This window comes from Triturus cristatus, chromosome 2_1 (genome assembly GCF_964204655.1).
Source record: "Triturus cristatus chromosome 2_1, aTriCri1.1, whole genome shotgun sequence".
Classification (NCBI taxonomy): Eukaryota; Metazoa; Chordata; class Amphibia; order Caudata; family Salamandridae; genus Triturus; species Triturus cristatus.
Window position 1 is genome coordinate 960,742,493 of NC_140581.1, and position 24,286 is coordinate 960,766,778.

Sequence of the window (24,286 nt, forward strand, 5' to 3'; positions counted from 1 at the left end):
TTATTATAGTACTTTTAAATTTATGAACTAGCCCATTTAAAAAGCTGCGTTAATCTCAAACGTAGGCTCTAATAATTGTTTTAAAAATGTTTCTCATGGCCATGGACAAATGCAGGTAAAGTGGAAATTGCTTTCTTACCTTGTCTGCGTAAGTAGCCTGTATTGGTTAACCACAAGTAATTCCAAACCCCAGTAGATCTCTTTTCAGCACACGCCTATCTAAATAGTAAAAGGTTAATTCTAAGCTTTTTGTTCATATTTTCAGTTGGCTAACTATTTGAAGCTAGACTTGCATACGTTGGGATCAATACTTTTCCTGTCTCAGGTAACATTTGTTATCCTACAATTTGCCTTACAAATACAGTCTAGTGTTGTGAAGAGGGTTTAAAATATTTCCTATGTGAGCAGTCATCCCACAAACCTTGAACTTTGTATTAATTTGGGACATTTTTAAAATAAAATTGCACTTTCAGCATTAACCATAGATAACATTTTATGCAATAATACAGTTGCTCTGTTCTCTCAAAGGGTTTTTGTGTCACATCCAATGACAGAGGTTCACCCCTACTTCATCCCAAATGCTAAATAATCTGGTCACTACATCATCATGACCAATACATTGCAAGCCACTACCTGTTTCGGCACCAGATAGCCAATGGTAAGTAACATAGATGAATTGAAAATAAAGTGCCACTTGCAAATAAAGAAATTAAATGTATGTAGTACAGTCTATATAATAATTGATTGTATATAAAGTTTGGTTTATTAATATTATCAAATTAAAAATAATGCTAAATTAAGTAAATACATTACAAATAGAGTTTGGTTAAAGAAATAAATAATTAGAAAAATACTTTTGAGCATTAGGTTTATTCATGTATATATTAAGTAAGTAAATGTGTTGAATGGTTAGATTGATATTGAATATAATGAAATAAATGCAAGAAAAGAATATTTAGGTTATTAAATTAATTTTACCTTAAATAAGCATGATAAAGGGTAAGAGTCACGTTATTCAATTTGATTAAAATCATAATTATTTTTAAACATTAGGTTATGTTTATTAAATTACAAATTAATTCAATATATTAATAGGTTAGGCTATGGAATTAACCCAATTAAAAATAAAAATAAATAACCTCTCAGATGAAAAGAAAACTATATGGGGGGGAGCCATCTGATGCTGTGTGATGTAGTGGTCAACTGCATAGAAGGTATATAAAAATGATAGTCACCCACAATTTGGCGCATGCAATGCAGGGGTTGGTGATATAATATTTTGGGATATGATAACATCCATCCATCGCAGAGTATTTACCAAATTGCATTTCCCCTTACAGGTCTCCCACCAAAGTCAGATTCTATTTAGAGCTCGCATATCTTCAGTGGGATGACAGTCTTCAGCCCTAATCCTGGCAGGATTTCAAGTTTCAGAACTTTCTCATTGAGGTAGATCAAACGCTTTCATGCATGGTGATGTCCTTCGGTACCATTTTGATTCTTCTTTGAAGAGGCCTTTTATGCGTTACTCCTGAAAAAACATTTACAGTGTGCCCTTCACAAATGAGATGAAACTCCACACATATGCGAATATTCCAATTTCTGCAGGTCTCTAGGTCTAGGAGAAGGCTTCTGCAGGCCCTCCTTTGACCTCATCGTCATCAGACTGATTTTTAGTTTAGAAATTGTCTTGCCTTTCTTGTCTTGTTCACTAAGAATGGTATTACTTCCTGAGTCGGCTTCCATTTTAGTTTCGATGCCAAGTTTTTCACTCTTGCTCATAATGTTCTCTATTAAATCATGGTTATTTTAACCACCAGCTCTTTAGTTGTGCCTAGCACTACTCTACTAGAGGTGTCCGAATACTGTGATTTAATGGTCTTTAAATAAAATAAAAAAAATAGGGGTGTGAATTCTAATTAATGTTTATTTTTGTTTTTGTTTTTTTTTGTTTTTTTTATCCTCATCTCACCAATAAGCATTAACAGAGAAGGCCGTCATCTTGATCTATACGCCCTGCGGCCACTGTTTGCGCTTAGGTCTAGCCAGACCGGCCCCATTGATGTAGGCTTGGTGTAATCATAGGACAAAGAGGGGGTTGCAAGGAGGGGGGAGCGGGGGCAACAGGGGCAACCAACACCGTTTATATCAATCTCAATTTCAGGCCCCAGGACCATAGGGGTTGCCATATGTTCAACTCACTTTCCCTGCCCTTTCCCTGATCTAATCGAGCCATAACAAATGCCGCCTTGTACCAGTCCTCCCCCCTAGGAGGACCCTGATCTTTCCACCTCATACATATCTCACGTCTAGCTAATAACACTAGGTTTAGCAGGAGACCCCGCTGTGACTGTGATAAATTATTCTCGGATATTCCAACGTCTCCAAAAATTATCAGAGACATATTTATCCTGATACTAGTATTAAAAATGTCACAGAGGGCGTCCCCCACTTCTTTCCAATATCTACTCAGAACAGGGCACTCAAAGAAGATATGTATGTCATTGGCACTCGGGACATTGCATCTTGGGCACTTGGGGGATGATAAGGGAGCAAACCTGGCGATTTTAGCAGGAGTATAATAAAGTCTATTTACCACAAAAAAGTGATTTTTTTTTTAAACTAGCCGGTTTAACATATTTGTACAAAAGTTTCATTGAAGGTTCAAAAAGGTCTACTGCTATCTCCTCGAGGGGGGACTGGTTCCAAACTGCATGTTGCGGAGGCAGTTCTTTATCATCAGAATCCATAAGTTTTCCATACCATAAAGAGATTTCTTTTTTTTTACGGTTAGGATTCTGCAAAAGATGTTCTGTTTCCCAGTCACCACTTATATCCCCTTTTTCCGCGTTGAACCAAGAACTTAATTGCATATATTTAAACCGGGAGAAATCACTTCCAACCCGAGACCTTAATACCTCCCAAGGGTAGATCCCTTCTTCTGAAATCAGGTCTGACCAGATTGTAATACCTGCACTTCTGATAGGAACTGCAAGGCTATCCTTCAAGCAGATCGGGGTTCCTGGAGAATCCCAAATAGGGGAAAAATCGGAATAATACCCAATCCCCCATCTACGTCTCACCTTAACCCATACCTCCAAGGCAGCCCTTAGTACCTTCAGACGTACTCTCTTAAAAAACCTTGGCGCCCCAAATTTATACAAGAAACTCTCCTCACCACACCCACCCTCTGTCCTAACCATTTCACCCAATAATCTCCCCCAAGATGATTCCCCCGGCTTAACAAGTAGCATCCTAATATTTTTGAACTGAAAGGCTACAGAATACCACCTAATGTCGGGGAGGGCCAGCCCCCCTCTAAGAAGCCTTCGTCTTAGCTTTTTCCAGGACAGTCTAGCACCCTTATTGGCCCAAATAAAACTACCAGTTTTGCCTTGAATTCTATCAATACCTTTGCTAGGGAAGGACAGAGGAATAGTATTAAAGAAGTATGTCAACTTGGACAAGATAACCATCTTCACAAGGTTGACCCTACCATATATTGTCAATGGTAGATTTCTCCACCTGGCAAAAATACGGTCTATCTCGTTACAGATCATTGTAAGATTAATCTGTGGGATCTTGTCCAGATCTTTCACAATAATGACACCTAAATATTTTAGTTCTTCACTTATCTGTCCCTCCCAACCATCAATGTTCCAACACATTACCTCCGTTTTAGAGGTATTAACAAGATAACCTGATAACGTGCCGAATTCAGCCAATAATGCTTCAGTTCTTGGTATAGTCTCTTTTGGGTTATCTGTGTATAACAACAGATCATCGGCATAAAGGGCCAGCTCGCTACTATATTGTAATGATTTAAAGGGGGTAATTGAGTTATCCAATCTTATGGCCTGCGCCAGTGGCTCGATGTAAATATCAAACAGCAGGGGTGAAATGGGACAACCCTGTCTTGTTCCTCTTTGGATGTTGAAACTCGTTGTCAACAAGCCATTCAGCAAGATCTTTGCCGAGGCTCCCTGATAGCAGTTTATCATAGTCTGGACAAAGATTGGTCCAAAGCCCATCTGCCTAAGAACTTCCCACAAATACGTCCAACACACTCTATCGAAAGCCTTGGCCGCATCCAAAGCGACTATAGCCAATGGATCCGACCTAGCCACTGCCAGGTCTATATTGCCTATTAGTTGCTGTGTCAGCTCCTCAATATACCTTCCAGGTACAAACCCCTTTTGATCGGGGTTAATTAGGCTAGGAACAAATTTAGCCAATCTCCCTGCCAGAATACCCATAAAGATTTTATAATCTGTATTCAGCAGGGATATTGGTCGATACGAGTCCGCCTTTAGGGGGTCCTTCCCTGGTTTTAAAATAAGTTCTATAGTAGCTTCCTTCCAGGTCTCTGGAACCCTTCCTGTTATACTTTATACTGAGTTAAATAACTCACGCAATACCGGGACCAACTCGTCTAACAGCATCTTATAAACCTCGTTAATTAATGTTTTTATAGGGTATATCTCGATCAGCCTTCTCAAAGGCATTGGAGAAATCCCCAAAAGCCACTTATAGTGGGTTTTTTCCCGGTCCCATATTTTTCATATTTTCATATTTTCTGGTACACGATATTGCCCACCAGAGACCATTAAAGGTGAAATTTCACTTGTTCAGTGGGCAACAGCGTGTTATCGCACACAAGATTCTTGTAAAGTTTTCACAGAACTTTAGCGTAACTTTTGCCTGCTGCATCCAGGGGCACAGTGGGATGACAGTTTGACAGATTTGTTTTAGCACCGTATACAGATGAACGCTGTGACTCCCTTTCTAAAGTCCCCGATACTTCTGTATTCTTTAAACCATCATTAAACAACCCGTGAAACAGTGAGGCCCAGAGAAGAGGATTCGACTTAAACATACTAAGAGATACCCTTGGGCTCTGGATGCATTCATGTCCTTTTTCACTGATGAAATTGGGGTCTGCATAATATGTTTCACAATATATATTGCAACACTCCTAAAATGATTTGTGTCTCTTCCCTGGCATAATGGTGTGTATCCTAGCTCTAAGCAGGCAAATCTATGCACTGTGGAAAGCATACCGAGGTAGGGTTAGGTCAATTTATTACATACATTTTATCTCTTTATATAGAAAGTATTTTTCTATGTGAAGCATAACATTGATACTAGATATGCAATTCTTCAGTGGATAATCCGAATGTATTATCTTTGGCAATATACATATTTGAAATATATCATAACTCTTTTCATAGAAGCACAACCTCATTCTCTCTGGTTCGTTCTGAAAAAAAATGTTTACATTAAGGAAGACATTGGTGTTTAATTCCCAGAGAGACACCAGCATCAGTCGGCAGTGATTTGCGACAAAGAGAAGTGCATTTAGCACTTACACATCAGCAGGACAATGCAACACTGGTACTGTTCACATAAACGGGAGTGAGCCTAGAACAGTGATGTCTTGAGGTTTTTTTTTCTTTCTTTGTATAACATTATACTCTACCAGCTGACTGTTCAGATACCTTCCAGCCCACCTAGTAATGTGTGATCACATGGAGTGTGAAACAACATGGAAATTAAGGAGTTCAAGTTGGTACAATTGAAGACTTCTGCAAAGTGTCTAGGAGTAAAGGTGCGAATATAGCACATGAGAGCACTTTGCTAAAGAGCCAGCCTCCACATTACAAGCGTAGAGTAGCCAAAAATAATAGCCGCCCTCTAGAACACGCTCATAGAGAAGGAAAGCAAATGGTGGGGCTTTTGCTGAACTATCGAAGGAAAATGTTGAGCCACAAGAGGGTGGAGGGGGATGATCTTGGCAGAAATAAAAGGAAACTGGGACTGACCATTGCAGTACTGATAAGATGTTGACATACTTCGACTTGAATGAAGAGTAAGCAAGGGAACTTGTGAAAAGAGACACGTGTAGTTGGTTTTGGAGTATGGAAGATAGTAAGTAATTAACAATTGTGTTTCTATCATATTCTTAAATTTGAAAGTTTATGTGTATATAGCCTTTTCACACATCAACTTTTGCCACCCATGTCTCTAAACTCAGAGAGCAATTCCAACCAACATCATTTTGCCCACCTTGATGCTGTTCTAGAAGCCAAAACAAACCTTCCCCGTCAAATAAACTATTTTCACCAAGATGATCCAATCTGCATAAGGTAAACCCAAGGACCCCCAGCAGCTTGTAGAGAATGCAGTACAAGTCTAGTATTGTAATTTAACACTCAGAGATATCAGACATCTAACTAAACTTGGCCGTTCACCTACTGGCTCCCTGCACATAAGTCCGGAAAATGATTCAAGCTTTCCTTTGATTTTTCAGAACTGCCAACACACACAGTACCAGGCAAAACAAGCTGGAAACCACTTAAATGTGTGGAGTTCCAGCTCTTCTTTCGAGACACTGAACAGCTGATGTCCATTAATTTGTGTGAAAACAACCCAGTACATCAGCACCAGCCTCTGCAAGCTTTGTTTCTTTGGAGGCAGGGTTTTGGTGGTGGGGAGGGTGCAAAAGTGCCTCTTATGTACTTTGCAAAATCTACATGGAAAAATGCCTCCCAGACCATTGATCAAATTGCGATTTATGTAGGGAACCCACATGTTGTTCCTACAATTGTCCTGAGTTTGACTTGTTATATGCTCTTCGTATGGATTGTTGTTGTAGATCCACTTTCCTTCCTATAATGCCAATGGAAACTCCATGTGGACGGTCACTTCTCCAGAAAAAATTCAAATGCCTCTAGAACACTGTCTTGAGGAATATTTGTGTATAGGCTGACAATGTCCAACGTTACCAAGGTATCCAACGTTGGGTCAAATGGCATACCTTCAAGGATGTTAATCGTTTGCATGGTGTCTCTCAGGTAGCTCGGAATAGCAGGGACCAGGGGTTCTAAAAATGTATCCACATATTTTGCTAGTCTTTCCAGAATTTAATTCACTCCTGAGATTATCGGTCTCCCCGGAGGGTTGACAGGATCCTTGTGGATTTTAGGAAGGATCTATATCAGCGGTGTTCTTGGATTCTTTTACTTGACTTCCTTTTTTGACAACCAGCCGTTTTCTTCTCCTTTCTATATTAGCTCTTTTGTTCTGTTTGTCCCCATGGTGCTCAAGTTGCCCTGGATTTTCTTATAATGTTCTTGATTTTCAGGTTGGCGACTGACCTTCAACTCTTAGACGTTCCTCCCCATGATGACAATACATCACAAGATACTAGTCAAGCAACAGCAGTCTGCCTGTTGCTTGTCTGTAAACCTAGTTTTTAAACTATAATCAAGATTTATCGATTGTTTTGTTACACACACATTGTTTTCTTGATCAAGTCACCACATGTATCTATGAAATGTTGTCATGTAAGTTGTGTTTTGTTTTCGTCTAAGTTTTGTCCCATGTCATTATGTATGCAAATGTATAGCACGCTTTTCCTAAAAAAAAATGGTGTAAAAAAGAAGCAAAGAAAAAACTGCTAAGATTTAAGGAAAAAGATTTTGTGATTTATTTCACAATAAAATGCTCAAAGAAAACTAGTAATACATAAGAGTGTATACCCTGGGAGATAGATTATAAACAAGTCAAACTCAGGACAATGGTAGGAATAACATGTGGGTTCCCTACATATATTGCATTTTGATCAATGGTCAGGGAGGCATTTTTTTCCATGTAGATTTTTCAAGTATTGATTCCAGCCTCCACAGTCCACAATTGACTCACTCCCCAGTTAGGATAATCTTATGTATTTTGCCACACAAGGTCACTCTCTCTCCAAGGCCATGCCCTCATACGATGAAGTTTAAAAGTAAATAAAAAATATTTGACTTGTCTGGATGTTAGTTGTCTAAGTTCAGGATTTAAAACCTTTTCATCCAGCCATATGGCACAGTTTAGAAAACCTTGGTTTGCTTGACACCCCTGTCGTATGTGGTTGTTCACAAGATTTACATCTTGGCATGTAGCTTTCTTTGTCCACAGCGTCGTTTCAGCTGACATGGGGCTGAAAGTCTTCAACTTTATGTGTACTTTTTCCACATTTAAAGTATAGCCTTGCTGTAGACAGTGAGATTCCTAATGGCTCTTTTTAACATGAATCGTGTAAGGTTGAGTAAAAAAAGTCGCAATTGAAGAGTTTTTTTATTTTTTTTATTTTTGGTATTCATAACATTCTCTAGGACTACACATAGAAACATCTGAACACATTCTAGAGATCTACGGTTTGGTTTGTGTTACTAAAATCACCATCCTAAAACTGTTCTTGGAAGGTGGAACCTTACTAGAATAGGATTTCACTGATATGTAAAGAAGTGCTATTCTTTCTAGTGAGAGAGGTTATCATTTGTTGTGATGTTGTAAATGCGTTCTTGAACCAAATATCTGGAGTAATTTCGAGTCAATCCATCACCTACCCTTCTCTTTAATGCTTTCTGACACCAGCAGATGTTCTCGCCACTGTGCAGTGACCTACATCAAAGCACTTGTATTATCATGTCTGGCAATGAATGTCAATTGCACGTGCAGCACAGGCCTGTCAGTCATCCTAAGAAAAAACATGTCTGCTTACGGAGGATTGATGCTTTCATGATGCAGGTGCTGTCGGTGCTTTTGTAAGTCGGCGTTTCCTTGAAATCAAAGGAAGAGGTTCACTGCCAACACTGAGAGTGTTTAGTCATGTAAAAGATGCACAGTACAGGCGTCATTATGTTCAAAATTCAAATTTCAACGGATATATTTGAAATTACACATGTCCTGGACTTGTGGGAATCTTGCATCAAGTAAATTGTTTTTAATGTATAATGCATAGTGGCATTGTGGAAGTGGCACGCGTCAGTGGAATTTACTGCATATATCCTTAATTTAAAATGTTGTAAACGGTTATTATTTTGTCAAATTTTGCGCCCAGAAAATGTGGGATTCAAAATCAGTTTATGATGCCTTTTATTATTAATCAGCTAAACGTGGAAGTGGCACGCGTCAGTGGGATTTACTGAATATATCCTTAATTTAAAATGTTGTAAACGGTTATTATTTTGTCAAATTTTGCGCCCAAAAAATGTGGGATTCAAAATCAGTTTATGATGCCTTTTTATTATTAATCAGCTAAACGTGTTTGGCATCTTTGATAAAGTATGCAGAGCACGTATCAGGAAAGAGAGTGCAGTAGTCATCAGAGTTAAATCTGTATCACTGTTTAGTGAAAATAAGTGACTGTTATCAGATTTTTTCCAGGAAGTGAAAGAAAGTGCTGTTAAGGACCTTTTCATGCATTGCTCCTTTTCATTCTGTATGTAAGAGTTTCCTAAATGTCCCCTTCATGTTTGTTCCTCTGGAGACGCTTATGCAAGGTAAAGAAATATTTTAATGTGATGTTCAGTGATTCACCATTGCCTGAGGACCCTTTTGTAGTCTCCAGCTTATTTCACATGTGTAGTTGCATACAGTTCTGTCATAAGGGATTGTCCTCTTTCTGTCTGAGCATGACACTGAGGAACATATGTAGAGACTGTCCCAGAAACAGTGCAGCCTACTTTGCACAGTATTGCAACTGGCCCAGTTTTCCCCCCTGTTGCAGCAGTAAGGCATATAGATTCTCTCTGAAGATGATGATCCTAATGGCTATGAATACATTTTTGAAGCACACAGTTTAAGGCCCCTTGGCGGAAGGGTCATACTGCCTTCAGCATAAGTCGTGTAAGGGCAAAAAACCCATGAAACACACAAAAGGTGATGGAAGGCTGCTTGCATTAAGTCTAACAACTGGCACTTGGTCAGGGTAGTGCTCCAACCCATCGTTCTTTTGTTCACCATGCCACCTCAGTTTGAACCCAGCCATATGCAGATCAGTCTTGACCCTGTTTCTCATTGGAACAGTCCAGCCTAAACTGCCATGCCAGGTCCTCCCTGAACCGGAACACCAGCAACTCAGGATGAGTTTCGCCCTAGTTATGGGCTAATTAGCCAGGTACAGCTTGGTTCCAGTGACACAGTGAGCATGAGACCCAAGTCTGGGCATACCCATGCCACTTAGGGTGGTACAGGAAACACACAAAAGGTGATTGGAGGGTGCTTGCAATAAGTTTAATGACTGGTGAAGTCTCTCAGGGTAGCCCGCAGTGGGAGGCATGAGTGTGGTCTTGCCCTCAAGGTTGAGTGCCAGATTCCTTCACTGGGCTCAAAAGGCCCCTTGGAGAACTCATTGTCCCAAAAGGACGCCATGCTGCCATTCAACGCTACCAGTACAGGTTATTTGACCCTAGTGATGAAATCTGGTACTCAACCTTGAGACCCAGTCTACACGCATGCCTTCCACTGCTGAGTGATCGGAGCCCCCTATGGGTATCCAAAATAGTTCCAGTTGAGACCATTCCTGACTACCCTGTTCCTGTGGTTTGTCACCATGGACCTCCTCCTTTAGCAACTGCATTACCATTTATTATCTCTCTCTCTCAGGCTCGTTGTATTCCCCCCCTCTGCCCCCCCCCCCAAGTTTTGATGATGAACCTGCAATGTTTACTGAGACAAAACGCTCCTTTTAAAAACACGTACCCTATACGATTGTTGAGAACTTGCTGTAACGGGCCTTGCTGTTCATGTATTTGTTCATATTCTTGTTGATCATGATTTATCACTTGAGTGTATCACCTCTAAAGAGAGCACCCAGCTCGTTTATTTTGCACCAATATTCACTGCACCACCATGTGTCTTGAAATTGTTTCTCATAAACTCATTTGAACGCATTTTATTCATCATTTGGTTCTTCGCATCTAAAATATTGTTACTTGGGGCAGTGTGCTTATAGTTATTACCCAGGTCCCCAGTGATCCATGGTTCTCCCTTGTTGAAATATTATACATGAGCATCAATGAGGCTGGTTATTGCCTTCTGCCTCATTGCAAACAGGAACAGTAACACAGGTTTACAGGGATCCCAGATTATTAACAGACTATGTGCCTGCATTGTCACAATTTCCCTTACTTTGCTTAGTTATTGTCTCTTTAGGTATGTGCTCAGACAAACACAGATTCTTCAAACCCCAACCAGAACCAACTTCTAACTGTGCAAAGACTGATAAAAAGCTATTGGCAAACTCCATATTTACAGTACCTTTGTAGACAGTCTCTTGGTGTCTGTGCATTCTCTTGCACTTCTGCGAAATTGCACACTGAATGTGTTACTCCTGAACAAAATTGAATGCAGTTTTGAAAACTGAAAGACACACACTGATGAAGGGGCTCTATTTTTTAACATACTATCTAGCTTGTTATGGAAAAACTTCTTGTTTTTGCTCTTTATTTGATTGGTAATTGGTTTGTGGGAACAAACTTCTCTAAAGGTGGATTGTCTCCATTGCCCAGGCCCTTCTTAAAGCAAGGATGGCATGTATACTAATTGCACATGCATGGAGAGCTTAAGTTTTATTTCAATAGACTCATTTTGGGGTGGTCTGCCAGTTACCAACAGTGAAAATGACCACTCCTTAACGTTAACAACAATATCCACTACAAAATATTTTTTTAAAAATAGTAGTTCCAGTGCTCTTAATACCTACGATGATAGCCACCTGAAAAAAGTTCAATGAAATAATAAAGCACATGCAACCAAATATGCTATGGCTAGAATCTGGGGGAGGAGCCAGCGGCCATGAACTGAGGGCGCTGCCAATGTGAGCTCCTCGCCGATGGCAAACCCATGAGGGGAGCTGCTTCGGAATGGCTCCCGCATTGGTGCGACCTGTGGGTACCCCCGAAATGACCTGCAGCAGTGAGGATTGTGGTGCCTTTGCCAACACCTCAAGATAACGGCCCGCGGTGCTGACTGGGACTGCCTAACTGCTTTGCCCGATAGCCCGCTCCAGAGCCCCACCTCCTGGGCCCTGGGTGAGAGCCAAGGTGCCCTTGGGGCCATTAAGGAACTCCAGAGTGCCAGGGGCGGTATTGCCACGCAGTGCTGTGCCTGGGAGAAAGTGGAGGTCTGGCCCATGATGAACAAAAGGGTGGCCCCACGGGAGTAGCGAGGACTGGGACTGGGCTACACTCACCCTTCATGTTGCCTTTGCTGCAATGTGCCTCAGCCTGTGAGTACCTCTACTGTAACACTGTAAACGTACTCTTGGGAATCCCCTGGAGCCCTCTTACTGCATGAAAGCAATAAGAACTGGCCAAGACTGATACTGCTTCCCCCTTAGCCCTTCCTGAGTTGCAGGGGATCTTGCAGACCATTAACTCCCATTCCTGCTCTGGGTTGGAAGGGGCTGCTTGTGAGCACCCAAAGGAATGAGAACACCATGGACCTGCCCCCTCCCCCCGGACCTGAGCTGTCACATTCTGCCTTGGTGGATTCAGGTTCTCCTATTTGGACACGTGGACCTACCCCCACGTTCCGCCTGAGGAGGGGGTTTTCCCCACCTCCTTTTCCCTGTGTACTGGCTGGGTTTCGGGTCCCATTACTTGGTGCACAACTGATGTCTACACTATTCTGGCCCGGAGGTGAATGACATGCTGTTGCCCCCATACATCCCGAATCCCTAACTTGTTGCTAGCTCTGTGGTCACCTGAGGCACTGCTGGAATGCTACTGGGTCACTGTAGGGGTAGTTACTCCGCATTGGATCTCTGCTTGGAGGTGTTGCCTGATTGGGCTGTCCTTTTGTGCTCCTTTCCAGTGATCCTACCTCTGTTATTGGGGCTAACCTGGGTCACACTCGGAGGACCAAGGAAGACTCTTCTACGAGCACCTCCCAGGAGGGGATCAAGCAGGGTGCCAGTGCAAGTGGTGGTGACATGTATTACATCAATAGTAAATCTGAGAAACTTCTTGTGTCGCAGTCCATGAGGGTAGGGGGGGGGGCACTTATAGTTTAGTCTTGTGTTTCGTATTTATTTTTCTTTCCAGTGGAGAGTGTATTGATGAGAATGTTTCAAGTTGCGAGTGGAGGAGGTAACTCCGAATGACTGGAGGGAGTGGCGGGGTGGGGGTTCCTCCCGGTTCTTGTTTGGATGGTTCTTGATGATGGACCAGATGAGGTTGATTACATGGAATGTGCGGGCCTCTCCACCCTTTCTAAGTGTTATAATGTGTTGATGTATTTGAAGCACGGGGGGACTCGCATTGCTTTCCTACAGCAGACTCACCTTACAGAACCTGAGGTGGGGGCCCTTCACAGGGGCTGGAGGGGACAGCTATACTCCACAACTTACCCTGCTTTCTCACGAGGTGCCCTCATCTGGATTAGACCCGTCGTGCCTTTTCAGTTGCATAGGACAGTTAATGACCTGGATGGTCATTTTGTATTGATGCAGGGACGCCTGAACAGCAGAAATGTCTCCCTCCTGAACATTCACACGCCAAATGTGAATCAACCTGCTTTACTAACCAATCTGGCTCCTCTCTTCCTATTGATTATCCCTTATATAAATATAGTGGCAGAGACTTTAATTGTGTAGAGGATCTGGGATTGGATAGATTGCACCCACCCCAGAGAACCCTTCCTGCGAGTCGATTAGTGGAGGCTACCTGTGCATGGGCTGCATAGTGGAACCTTGTGGGTTTTGGAGAGTGCGGAACCCAGAGGCTTGGGTGTATTCCTACGGCTCTGGGTTGCATGACTTAGACATTCAGCTTAACGGAATCTATAGTTGCAAGGCAGCTTAGAGCAAGGTGCTTAGCGTAGAGTACTTGGCAAAAATGTACTCCCCCGTGCTGTGATCTCTCTGATGTCCTGCATATAGGCCAATTGACCCTACTTGATGCTTGAATCCTGTGATGCTGCATCGAGAGGGTACATTGGATAGAATGCTCCTGTGGCTCCTGCAGATTAAAGATCATGGGCACACCATTCTCCAAGTGTGGGACCCTTTGGAACAAGATGCCTGTGCTCGGGAAGAGATTAGCGCAGCATTTCTCCTCCATTATCGGGACTTGTATTCTGCATCGAGTGGGGATAGGGAGAATGGTATGTTAGGCTGTGTTCTAGATTCTTCACTGGTAACCTTTGATTCCACAATAGCAGAGCAACTGGGTGCGGATCTCACTGAATGAGAAGTGCAGGCGATTAAAGAGATGGTGAGGAGGAAGATCCCTGGATTGAATGGTCTGGTTATAGAATTTTTTGCTATGTACGCTGAGGAGCTTGTTCCTAGACTCGTAACCCTCTTTAACAACCCTTGGAGGCAGGGACTCCATCCTTCCTTTCTTCCCCAACTATCATGTCCCTCCCTAAGAAGGATAAACACTTGCTACTCCTTGATTCGTATCGTCCTCTCTCAATGCTCAACAGAGATTATAAGATTCTGAGCAAGGTCCTGGCAACCCGTTACACATGTGAGGGAGTAGACTTGGTTCATTCCGACCAAACTGGTTTCATTCCCACGCACAGCGCTATCCCTGATATTCGCCAATTGCTGTTGACTTTGAACCAGCAAGAGCAGTTACCACTGATTGCTCTGGTAATCTCAGTAGATATCCAGAAGGCATTTGACTCACTCCGCTGGGAGTTTTTATACACCACAATGTATGGCATGGGATTAGGGGTGCCCTTTGTTAAATGGATGAAGCTCCTTTACATTAACCCATTGGCCAGGGTTTGCACCGGCTCTGTGCTTTCAGTGGCGTGCATGGTGGAATGGGGCATCTGTCGGGGATGCCCTCTGTCCCTGCTACTGTTTACCCTGGGCCTGGCAAATGTTGCCCGCACTGTCCAGAGGGGGATGTGCTATCTGGGTTTACAACTTTTCTCCAATTGTTTTATATCTGTCCTTATATGAGGATGGCATGCTTCTATACATGAGGGGGTTGGACGCTGATGTTGGGAAGCAGTGGCAGTCCATCACTCTGGTCTTGAGGTAAACTGGAATAAGTCCTGTGTCTTTCCCCTCAATGGTGATGATGAGGTGTAGACCTCTCTTGGCTGCCCCAACGCTACACCGGGAATCAAGCACCATTCGGTACTTGGGATTCAATATTTACTGCTCGGCTGATATATGAAGGAAGTTTCTGCCATGCAATCGCTGCCGCTCGGTGGTCTTTTGAACCACGCTATCGCTCTCGTTGAGTGGCCGAGTAGCTGTTTAAAAAATTGTGGTATTGCTACCACTTCTTTATTTGTGTGAGGCTCTCCCCATAGAACTTCAGCTGAGATTTTTTTCAGGAACTAGATGGTTTCCTACTGACGCTGTACTGGGGCACCTCGCGGCACAGCGTGGTTTTCCAGAATCTGTGTCTGCCAGTGATGGAAGGTGGCCTGGCAGCTCCTGATTTTGAGCTATATTACTTGGCTGCACAGCTGTAATGGGTGGCCTGCTAGAAGTCTGTGTTATGGGATGTGGTTTGGCCCTCATGAGTGGGGCTCGCCCTCCAAAAAAGTGCTGTCTGCTGTCCTGATGAAGCAGCTACATGCCCCTATAGCGCAAAGTAAAAATGTACAACATGTTAGGTTTGAGCTAGGGCACTGCGGAGAACACACACTAAATTGCCATATACGTGCAAACACGCGGTGATGGATACCCAGAGCTGGGAAAGACCAGGGGGGATAGACAGAGCTTCATAGATGTATGTAAGTGGAGTTCACTATATTGGGGGATTTATTTGTGGGGGGGCGATGTATGTCCCTTCTTGGACCTCTTGGAGAAACACAACCTCCCTGTGGGACACTCTTTACTGCATGGGGCTCTTTTACAAAAGATCCGTGACTGGTGAGGCTGCAGAGCGGCGGGACCTCCAGAACATGAATGTTTACAACACCTCTTCCTTATCACGGGCCAGATGAGAGCTATCATGCTGCTTTATAGGGCTCTGCTGAAGAGGGCGCAGTTAGACTGGACATGCCTTCGTAGGTGCTGGGAGGAGGACCTGGGTGCACCACTGTCTGAGTCTGCTTGGAAAAAGACACTCAAGCTTACTCTTAGAGTGTCTAGGAATGCTTGTTTCAAGCCTATTCAGTTCTATTACTTGCACCGGGCGTATCTCCAAACCCGACGAGTACATGCCATGTTTTCTGACAGAGCGTCAAACTGACCTCGGTGCAGAGTGGGCGATGCAGACTTTTTCCATATGGTTCTCTGGGTTGTTTATAGGGCTATGAATCAGGACCTCGTCCCAGTCCCCAGGTATGTCTTCTGGGTCTACATGAGCGTAGTGTTACTCAGAAGGTGACGGATAGATTTGTGGACCTAGCATTGATTCTAACCCGCAGGCTACTGACTATGAGCTGTAAATTGTCCCGCGGCCCGATATTTACAGGTGGTGAATGGAATTGATTAAGTGGTAAAAATGCGAGAAAGAGTCGATTAGGAAGGAAGAGAACAAGCGAATACGAAGGGTGCTGATACTACCTGCTTGGGATGTAGTATTCTTGGCTTGCACAAGAGAGGACCCGGGTGGGCGAATTTTAAAAGATGGACTACTCCTAGGGGCTACTTCCTCAGATGCTGAGATGCAGGACAGGATCCCGATCCTGGGGGATCAAGCATAAATGAGACCGAGTGTATGTGAGAGACCGGCCCCTAGATTTTTAATGGGTTTGAATACAGGATGAGTGAAGTGTTTCACTGGACTACGGAAATGTGAAGCTACTTTTGCATATTATTGTCATGAGCAAAACTAATTTTTGGTTAACCCCTGGGTTGTAATAAAATCTGTGCACAGAATGACGTTCAGTTTAATTCCTTCTTATGTCACGAATATTTCCTAATATGTTGTAAATCTGAATGATGGAGGATGCAAGATGTAAGAGTGATATGATTTATACAGACTAAGGCTGACTTTGGAACATGAGACTTGGGTTCTAATCCCAGCTCCACTCGACCTGGTGTATTCTTGTGGGCAAATAACTTCAACTTCCCATGCCGCAATGTACATATATTTGTAATTGATATATACAGTATTAGTATGTAAAACCCTCCTGCACTGTCTCGATTGAGTAATTCCCACCTCTCGCATCTTTGGTTCTGTAACCCAGTGCCAGCTGGACCCACACAGCAATGTGTTCTGTAACACCTTACATTCTACATCAATGAAGTTTGGAGCCAGGGAATCACAATATCGATATCAAGCATTTAAAATAAGAAATATTCTTAGTAATTCAGGTATTTGTTTCTGTCACATGCATTCTACTAATACTTCACCGAAAAGCACATGTAGCCTGTTGTGTTTGAGTTTGTGAAATCATCACCTGTGATTATATTATTCCTTTGCTACCTCTTCCTTGGCTACTTTTAGGTCGAGCCTGCGATGGAGCATGTGCTCTTACTTGCGAGACGTTATTATTCACAATAAAGAGTTTGGAGCCCGCCAATTGCTTATCATTTGTTGGCTTCAGCGCCACTCTCCTTTGCTGCTTCCTAATTGGCCAGCTCAGGCCAAGCCTCACTTCCGTTCCTTTCTGCGGAGCATGCATGGACCAAACACAAATTGAATTAACTAAATTAGTGCCTGTCCACTGATCGCGCTGAGATTGAGGCACTGTTTATTCTTTCACTTACCACCCATCCCTTCTCCATGTTGCTGCCCCCTTCTAGTGCACCCTCCTTCCATTCCTGCATCTCTCTCGTGTTGCTTCCCTCGCTTTATTTTTTAACATATTGCACATTGCATTCAGCCATGATGCACAGCAGCCTGCGCTTATATTGCACAGTAGCGCAGGCTGCTGTACATCATGGCTGAACAAAAAAGTACTATGACACAGTTTACGCTGGCTGCGTCATAGCGCTTCTGTTTCTTGAATTCACGCCATGTTGCACAGCAGTCGGTGCTGCTTTGCAACATGTCTAAAAAACATTATTGACAAAGCCAATAGATCTCGCATAGGTGAGACCTATTGGCTTTGCCGATGCTTCTGTTTTTCACTGTCACTATTTTGATGAGATATTTACCATTAAAGCACTTTCGTGGATAGCTCGAGATCCTTAATATAACCGTGCAATAATGGTAGTTAGCTGCTGTTTCAGTCTTCCTAGGACATATTGTAAAATTATAGTTACTGAACCATTTCAGCGCTAATGTGCAGTATACAAAACATGAAAATTAAATACATAAAATGATTTACTTTTGTTACTCGCTCTGTGTGAAACCAGTTTTTATGGAATGATAACATGAAGGGAAATGTAGTTATGGAGGTACAGTTAAAGGTGGATGGCAGAATGGCATTTTATAAAGTTGGCAGGAGTCTCCCTCACCATCACACTACAAGTCCTAAGGATTTTTTGCTGGCACAGTGAAGCGGTCCTCTTTGGAAGACACGAGGGATGCAGTGGGAGAGGTGGTTCATAAATAATCATACTAAGAAGATGTCCCTCTGTGCAGCATTTCTTCTCCGATTTAAGCATGAATCAGTCGCAGCCAAGAAAAGAGTTGAATCTTGTATTTCTGTTGTGAAGCACAGCCTAGTGTTGGCTTTTTCCAAACATATATCTGAAGCGATCCTAGACCTTTCCCTACTTAGCACAGATGAAAGGCATTAGAGTTCTACTACTGCTACATGCAGATTCCTCCATGCATTTGGTAAGGGGACAGATTCAACTCTTCGTAAGAGAACAATATGGTTTTCAAGAACTGTACAGTAACCCGTGAAACCACAGCTTGTGGGTTAGGATTAACCCTGGGCGCAGTTCGCGGAGAACTCCTCGAAATGCACAAAAAACTCCACCGCACTACACGGAGCTCCGCGAGCAGCGGAGTTTATTAGATTAATGCAGTTTGCGGTGTTTGTCAGTGCCTGGTGCTTGTCCACACTGTGCAATCCTCGCGAACGGGATCATGCACAGCGCAAGCGGGCGCTGCTTCTTTTTTGCCCCTCGAATACATTTTTACTCGAGCTGCAGCTTTTTCAACGCGAGCTGTCGCGAGCATATGCAACCACTCGCAATGAGAAAACTGACTGCCCGCATTGAGAAATCTTGCCGGGAGGTTGATTTTCCACGCTCGCGCTCACCAACTTGATGTTGACGATAGCGAACGAGGAAAAATCTTGCCGGGAGGTGGATTTTCCTCGCTCGCCAACTTGACGTTGACTAACGCGAGCGAGGAAAAAAACACGAAGCAGAGTTTTTCAGAACTCCGCGAGATCCGCGTAACGCGGAGTGTAAAAAACTCCGCAAGCGGAGCAGAGTTCACCGCCCAGACTTAGTTAGCAAAGCTACCTACACCACGTAGACCACTTCTTCTGAGAGATCATCCAATAGGTAAAGTACAAACCTTCAAATACCTGTTCATAACTCACTCAAGCGCCCTCTGGTGGAAATGGCATATGGAATAGCAAAGACCTAAATAGGTGAGGTTCATGGGGGTGCCTACACATTGGGACCCCCACTTTTGCCACAAATGATGTGATCTAAGTTGTTGTAACTAGAGTTCCCCAGCTATGGGGCAATTTGCAGGAACGGAAAACAGGAGTCTTTGTGTGAATCTTCATCAGTATGAAGTGCTTAATTTGTAAAAGCATAAGTATTTGCTGAGAAATCTATGGCTGGTGCTACAGAATGTCAGAGCTTCTGAATACCAATGCTGCCTGGTCTTAATCCCAGGTCATGGCTGTTTCATCCACTACCGGACACTCTGCCACTTAATCTGCTCTTGCAGGTTTCTACTTTTTCCATGTTGTCACTAGTTCTGGGTTTTTCTCCATTTTGTGTTTTTTTTCACTCTCTTGGTCTGGGTCAGTCTGCTTCTTGTGGTCTCCAGAAATGAGTGCCAGTGGGCCCCACCTGCAACCACCAGCTAAAATGAAGCACTGTCGGTCCCCAGAAATATGTTTCTGGAGAAAACACAGAGTGCACCACTGTTAACTTCCACATCTCCATTCGAGAATGACCTGCGTTGAAAACATCATCTTATACAGAGCAGGAAATGCTCCTCTGTTCTGTGCTGTGAAGAGGATCTGGAAGAAGGCCTGACATCTGACCAAGGAAAGCCACTGAATGAAACATCCCAAAAGTTCTCAGTCCTCTTTAAACTTACCTCTTATCTAAAGCAGCAATAAAGATGCTTATTAAATATCGACCAGCGGAAAAATGACTGTGGAAAAATAGATCATCTTGAGGTTCATAAAAGTGTATGCTGTCATTCGCTCTTCTCAAGTGAAACACAGTCAGTCATTTAATCTCGTCTGGCCAGAGGATTTTGCCATCGTGATATATTTCTCAAAAAGGGACAACTGGGACTTTAATTAGAGAACAGACGAATAAAACCCATGATGGTGTCTCTATGATGACATTGTGATATAGAAATCGAACAGTTCACTCTCTGGAGCGTATTTTGGTCAGAGACATTTGAGGGGTGTGACCTTGAGATTTTCCAACAATCACGCTGTTCTTTCCAGTTATGATACTTTAAAGACCAGGAGGGTAGGAGGGGAGCTAAAGGGGCAGCGTGGTGGGAGAGGAGCGTGGATTGTTCAGGGTGCTAAGTGGCAAAAAATACCCTCAAAGTCCTTTAAAACAGATGGGGCCAGAAGGAGAGAGAGTTTAAATCTGTGTGCATGTAAAAAATCGAAGTTAAGTCCGATGGAGTCGAGACCTCACCTTACCCTACTCAGAGCACCGTTACCCAACTATTTACTAGAGAATAGGTTTAATATAAGGGGTCTAACACTGCAATTTCCCCCTTAAAGCTACCCCTCCTGTTCACGTCCTGCTTAAAGCAGGGAGCCCTGGATGAGATGAACCACCAGAATGGGATATTTCTAGATTAGATCCCTAAATAACACAGAGATGAAAAGGTTCAAAGTTGTATCTGTCATAACGAGCTAAAAGGAGAGTCTAGTGTCTGAGTTTGGCACATTTATACAATCAAGAGCACATGCTAATGGTTATAAAATGTGTGCATTGTATGGTAGAGTTCTTCCAGAATCCTGATCTGATGCATCAATTTTTAGGTCGACCCTGGACAGTGCATGCACTGCTCTTGGAGGCATGCTGTATTAGAGTATGGATGTGAAGCTCCGTCCACTCTCCGCACATATTTTTCATTGCCTTGTGTCTGTGTCCTTTGTAAATGCTGGCTTCTGATTCGGTAATCGGCTTGTTAGTCCCTCATTAGTACCGCCTTGTCTTCATTTGTAACCTCTAGGGGTGGGTGGAATTTGCGTAAGCGCGTTACTCAAATCTCCGCGAAACGGTAAAAAATCTCCCCGAACATGCAGAAATTCCGCGAACAAGCGGGATTGCTTGTTCGCGATGCTTTTTTACTGTTCACAGTTGCTGTTTGCGTGTTCGGGGAGAAATATCTTGCGAACACGCATTTTGAGAACGCGAACAAGAAAAAATTCCGCGAAGTCGCGGAAATCAGAAGTTTGGGCAATTTCGCGTTCTCCGCGGAACGCGAAATTACCGAAATTCCGCAAATTCCACGAGCGGAACGGGATTTACCACCCAGGCCTAGTAACCTCCCATGAGGACAGGCCCTTTTACTTCTGTTGTTATACGGTCTGTGTTATTTAGTCTGTATGCACTATTTTCTTAGTGAGTTTTGTCCTACTGCAGGCACAACGTGCATAGCATCAACAGTCAGCACACCATGCGCGCTTTTATTTTCCAAGCAGCCGGGAAAATTGCGGCCACTTCTTTGCAATGCAATATGTCTCTCATTTAGGAGAGTTTGTGCTATTGGCAATGTAAATGACAATAGCTTAAACTCTCACAAATGCGAGACCTATTGCTTTGCAAGTATATATTTTTTGATTTGTTTCCAAGCGCCCCATGCCGCGTTGCACTTAATAGAGGCCACTCCCCTTTCTTTAGATGAGCCCCATCTCAAGAAAGGGGCGCGGCTGCCATCAAAATAAAAAGTGCTGTTTGGGACGCTTTTACAAAAAAAGCATTTGTTTTTCAAACAAATGCTTTTTTGGCAAAAACGCCCCATACCGCGCTTTCACTTTAATGGCGGCTGCGCCTCTTTCTTTAGACACGGCGCGTCTAAAGAAAGGGGCGTGGCCTCTATTCACGTGCAAGCGGGACATGGGGTGCTTGGAAACAAAAATTATTTGAAATTCAATAGGTCTCGCATTTATGAGAATTTAAGCTATTGACATTTACAGTGCTAATAGCTCAAAGTCTCATAAATGCGAGACCTATTGCATTGTAAATGATTGTTTGTTTTGGATTAGAACACATTTTACTCCTATAGCTACAGCTTCCGATACACTGTGGACACTCCCTATCCGAATAATATGTCTCCTTCTATTCGAATGATACTTCTCCTTCTAACTTCTGTTTAAAGTGAATTGTTGCATAAGTTTTGCTTTGAAGTTCAAATATCTAGTTTTATGTTTATTACACCTTATCCATACATTGATATTTCTATCTTGATTTGACTCCTTGAAAGACTGCAAGGCCTAATGTTATGAGAACTATCACAGGCCAGTGCCTGATTTAATTGGCTTTGTGTTCTGGGCCTGGTCTCGATTAGGTGGTTATATCTTATTCATCAAGCTTAACTGTGCATGATTTTGGTGGTTGTGAATTAAGACTGAAGGGCTTAAACCGAATGGCAGATTTCCTTTATGATCGACTCGGTGAATAAGGCACTGATGCAGGGAACAAGGTGGAAGACATGACTGTACCTGCTCTCCACTTCCTCTAGTCAGATTAAATTAGCAAATATTTTGCTCGGTCATGTTATTTGCATTGCTGGCTTGTTTCTTCAGCTGGGGAAAAGAGATACATTTAGGCCAAGAGCTACATAAACATTCTGAGGCAGAACAGGTTTTGATCCTCTTTGGAAGGCGGCTGCCTAACCTGATCTACAGGCTAGGCCAGACTCCAGGGAGGGACCTCAAAGGGCCAGCCCACAACCTGGGCCCAGGGGACTGTACAAGATATCCGCAACCCCCGATCCGGCATGCAAGAACTACAAAAATGCAGGCATGTGATACGAGATGAAGTGCGCTACGAAAGGAGGGCAGACACTACCTGGGAATCGCCCAGGTAGGAAGCAAGCAGTAAAATCCTCCCACAAATCCATGGAAGGAGGCAATAGTGTTGCCACCCAAGTTGTTAGACCCGAGTACTAAGTAGCCTCAATCTACCCCTTTTGCTGGCATGTGTTGCTTGTGGACGTTAGACTGTCCCATGCAGCAGAAAACCGATTACGATCGCGGTCTCTGGCAGCTGCAATGGATGTGCCAAGGCAGTAAGGAATTCTTCATGGAGCTTGCGGAACTGTAGATACTGTTGAGCAGAAGTGTATCATTTCTAGGCCTGGGCGGCAAATTCCGTTCCGTTCGCGGAATTTGCGGAATTTAGGTAATTTCGCGTTCCGCAGAGAACGCGGAATTGCCCAAAATGTTGCTTTCCGCCGCTTCGCGGAATTTTTGCTTGTTCGCGATCTCAAAATGCGTGTTCGCGAGATATTTCCCCCCGAGCACGCAAACAGCGGTCGCGAACAAGAAAAAAGCATCGCGAACAAGCAATTCCGCGTGTTCGCGGAATTTCTGCGTGTTCGCGGAGATTTTAAACCATTTCGCGGAGATTTGCGTAACGCGACTACGCAAATTCCGCCCACCCCTAATCATTTCTCGGTTACTTACAGGATGACCAAGTGGGCTTCTTGCACAGCATCATTGTAATTATCCCCTAAGAAGGTCTTTTGTAAATTTACTCTGGCCTTTGATGTGGTTTCTGGAAAGCCATTGCACAGGATATCTCAACTATGGAAATGTTGCTAATGAACACATTGATATAACTTACACTAGTACATGGTCATTTCAACCGCAACACGGTGGAACAATGCAGACTTATTAGCCTGCTCTCAAATTTAGAGTTGAAAAATTGCAAAATTGGAAATCCAGCCTTGAAGCTGTTAAATTGGATCGAAAAGAGTATTTAGGTGTTTTCTTGCTAAACAATGTCTTTATTGACTGTGTTCATAATTGCTTGTTTAAGGTCCTTGTTTTGAAGTCTGCACAATTCCTCATCTTGTGAGTTGCTAATACTTTCAGTATTGGTTACAAATAAATGTTGTTTCGAGAGTTACTTCCAGGTTTATCCAGTGCTTCTGTTGAGCAATGATTTGATTTGATGCAGAATGGTCTCAAAATCTATTTACCCAAAGGAAAGGCAATGTTTTAGACGCTTGATGAGCTGCAAATGTATTTTACTAGACTGAAACGATTGTTATTTTTTCACCTTTCTATTCCTCTTTCTCTCTACAATACTCTCCTTTGCCTATCTCCCTCCTTTCCTTTTGTATGTTCTCTAAATGAACACTTTCCTCTCCACCTTTCTCTCTACCTCTTTCCTTCTCTTTGCCTCTTTCCCTTTACTCTTCCTTTTTTCTTTAACTTTCCTATTTTTAATCTCACTCTACCAGCC

The 24,286-nt window shown here is 43.0% G+C and overlaps 1 protein-coding gene across 2 annotated transcripts in view; it reads left to right on the top strand.

Annotated features, from left to right (window-relative positions):
- LURAP1L (leucine rich adaptor protein 1 like) overlaps positions 1–24,286 on the top strand; it is a 122,981-nt gene that overhangs the window by 57,520 nt on the left and 41,175 nt on the right. Inside the window, exon 2 of one of the 2 annotated variants that reach the window (XM_085633664.1) lies at positions 266–325. The exons of the other annotated variant lie outside the window; for it this stretch is intronic. Within the exon in view, the coding sequence (XP_085489790.1) occupies positions 266–325 (60 nt within the window). The remainder of the gene's footprint in view (positions 1–265; positions 326–24,286) is intronic. 2 annotated transcript variants of the gene reach the window in all.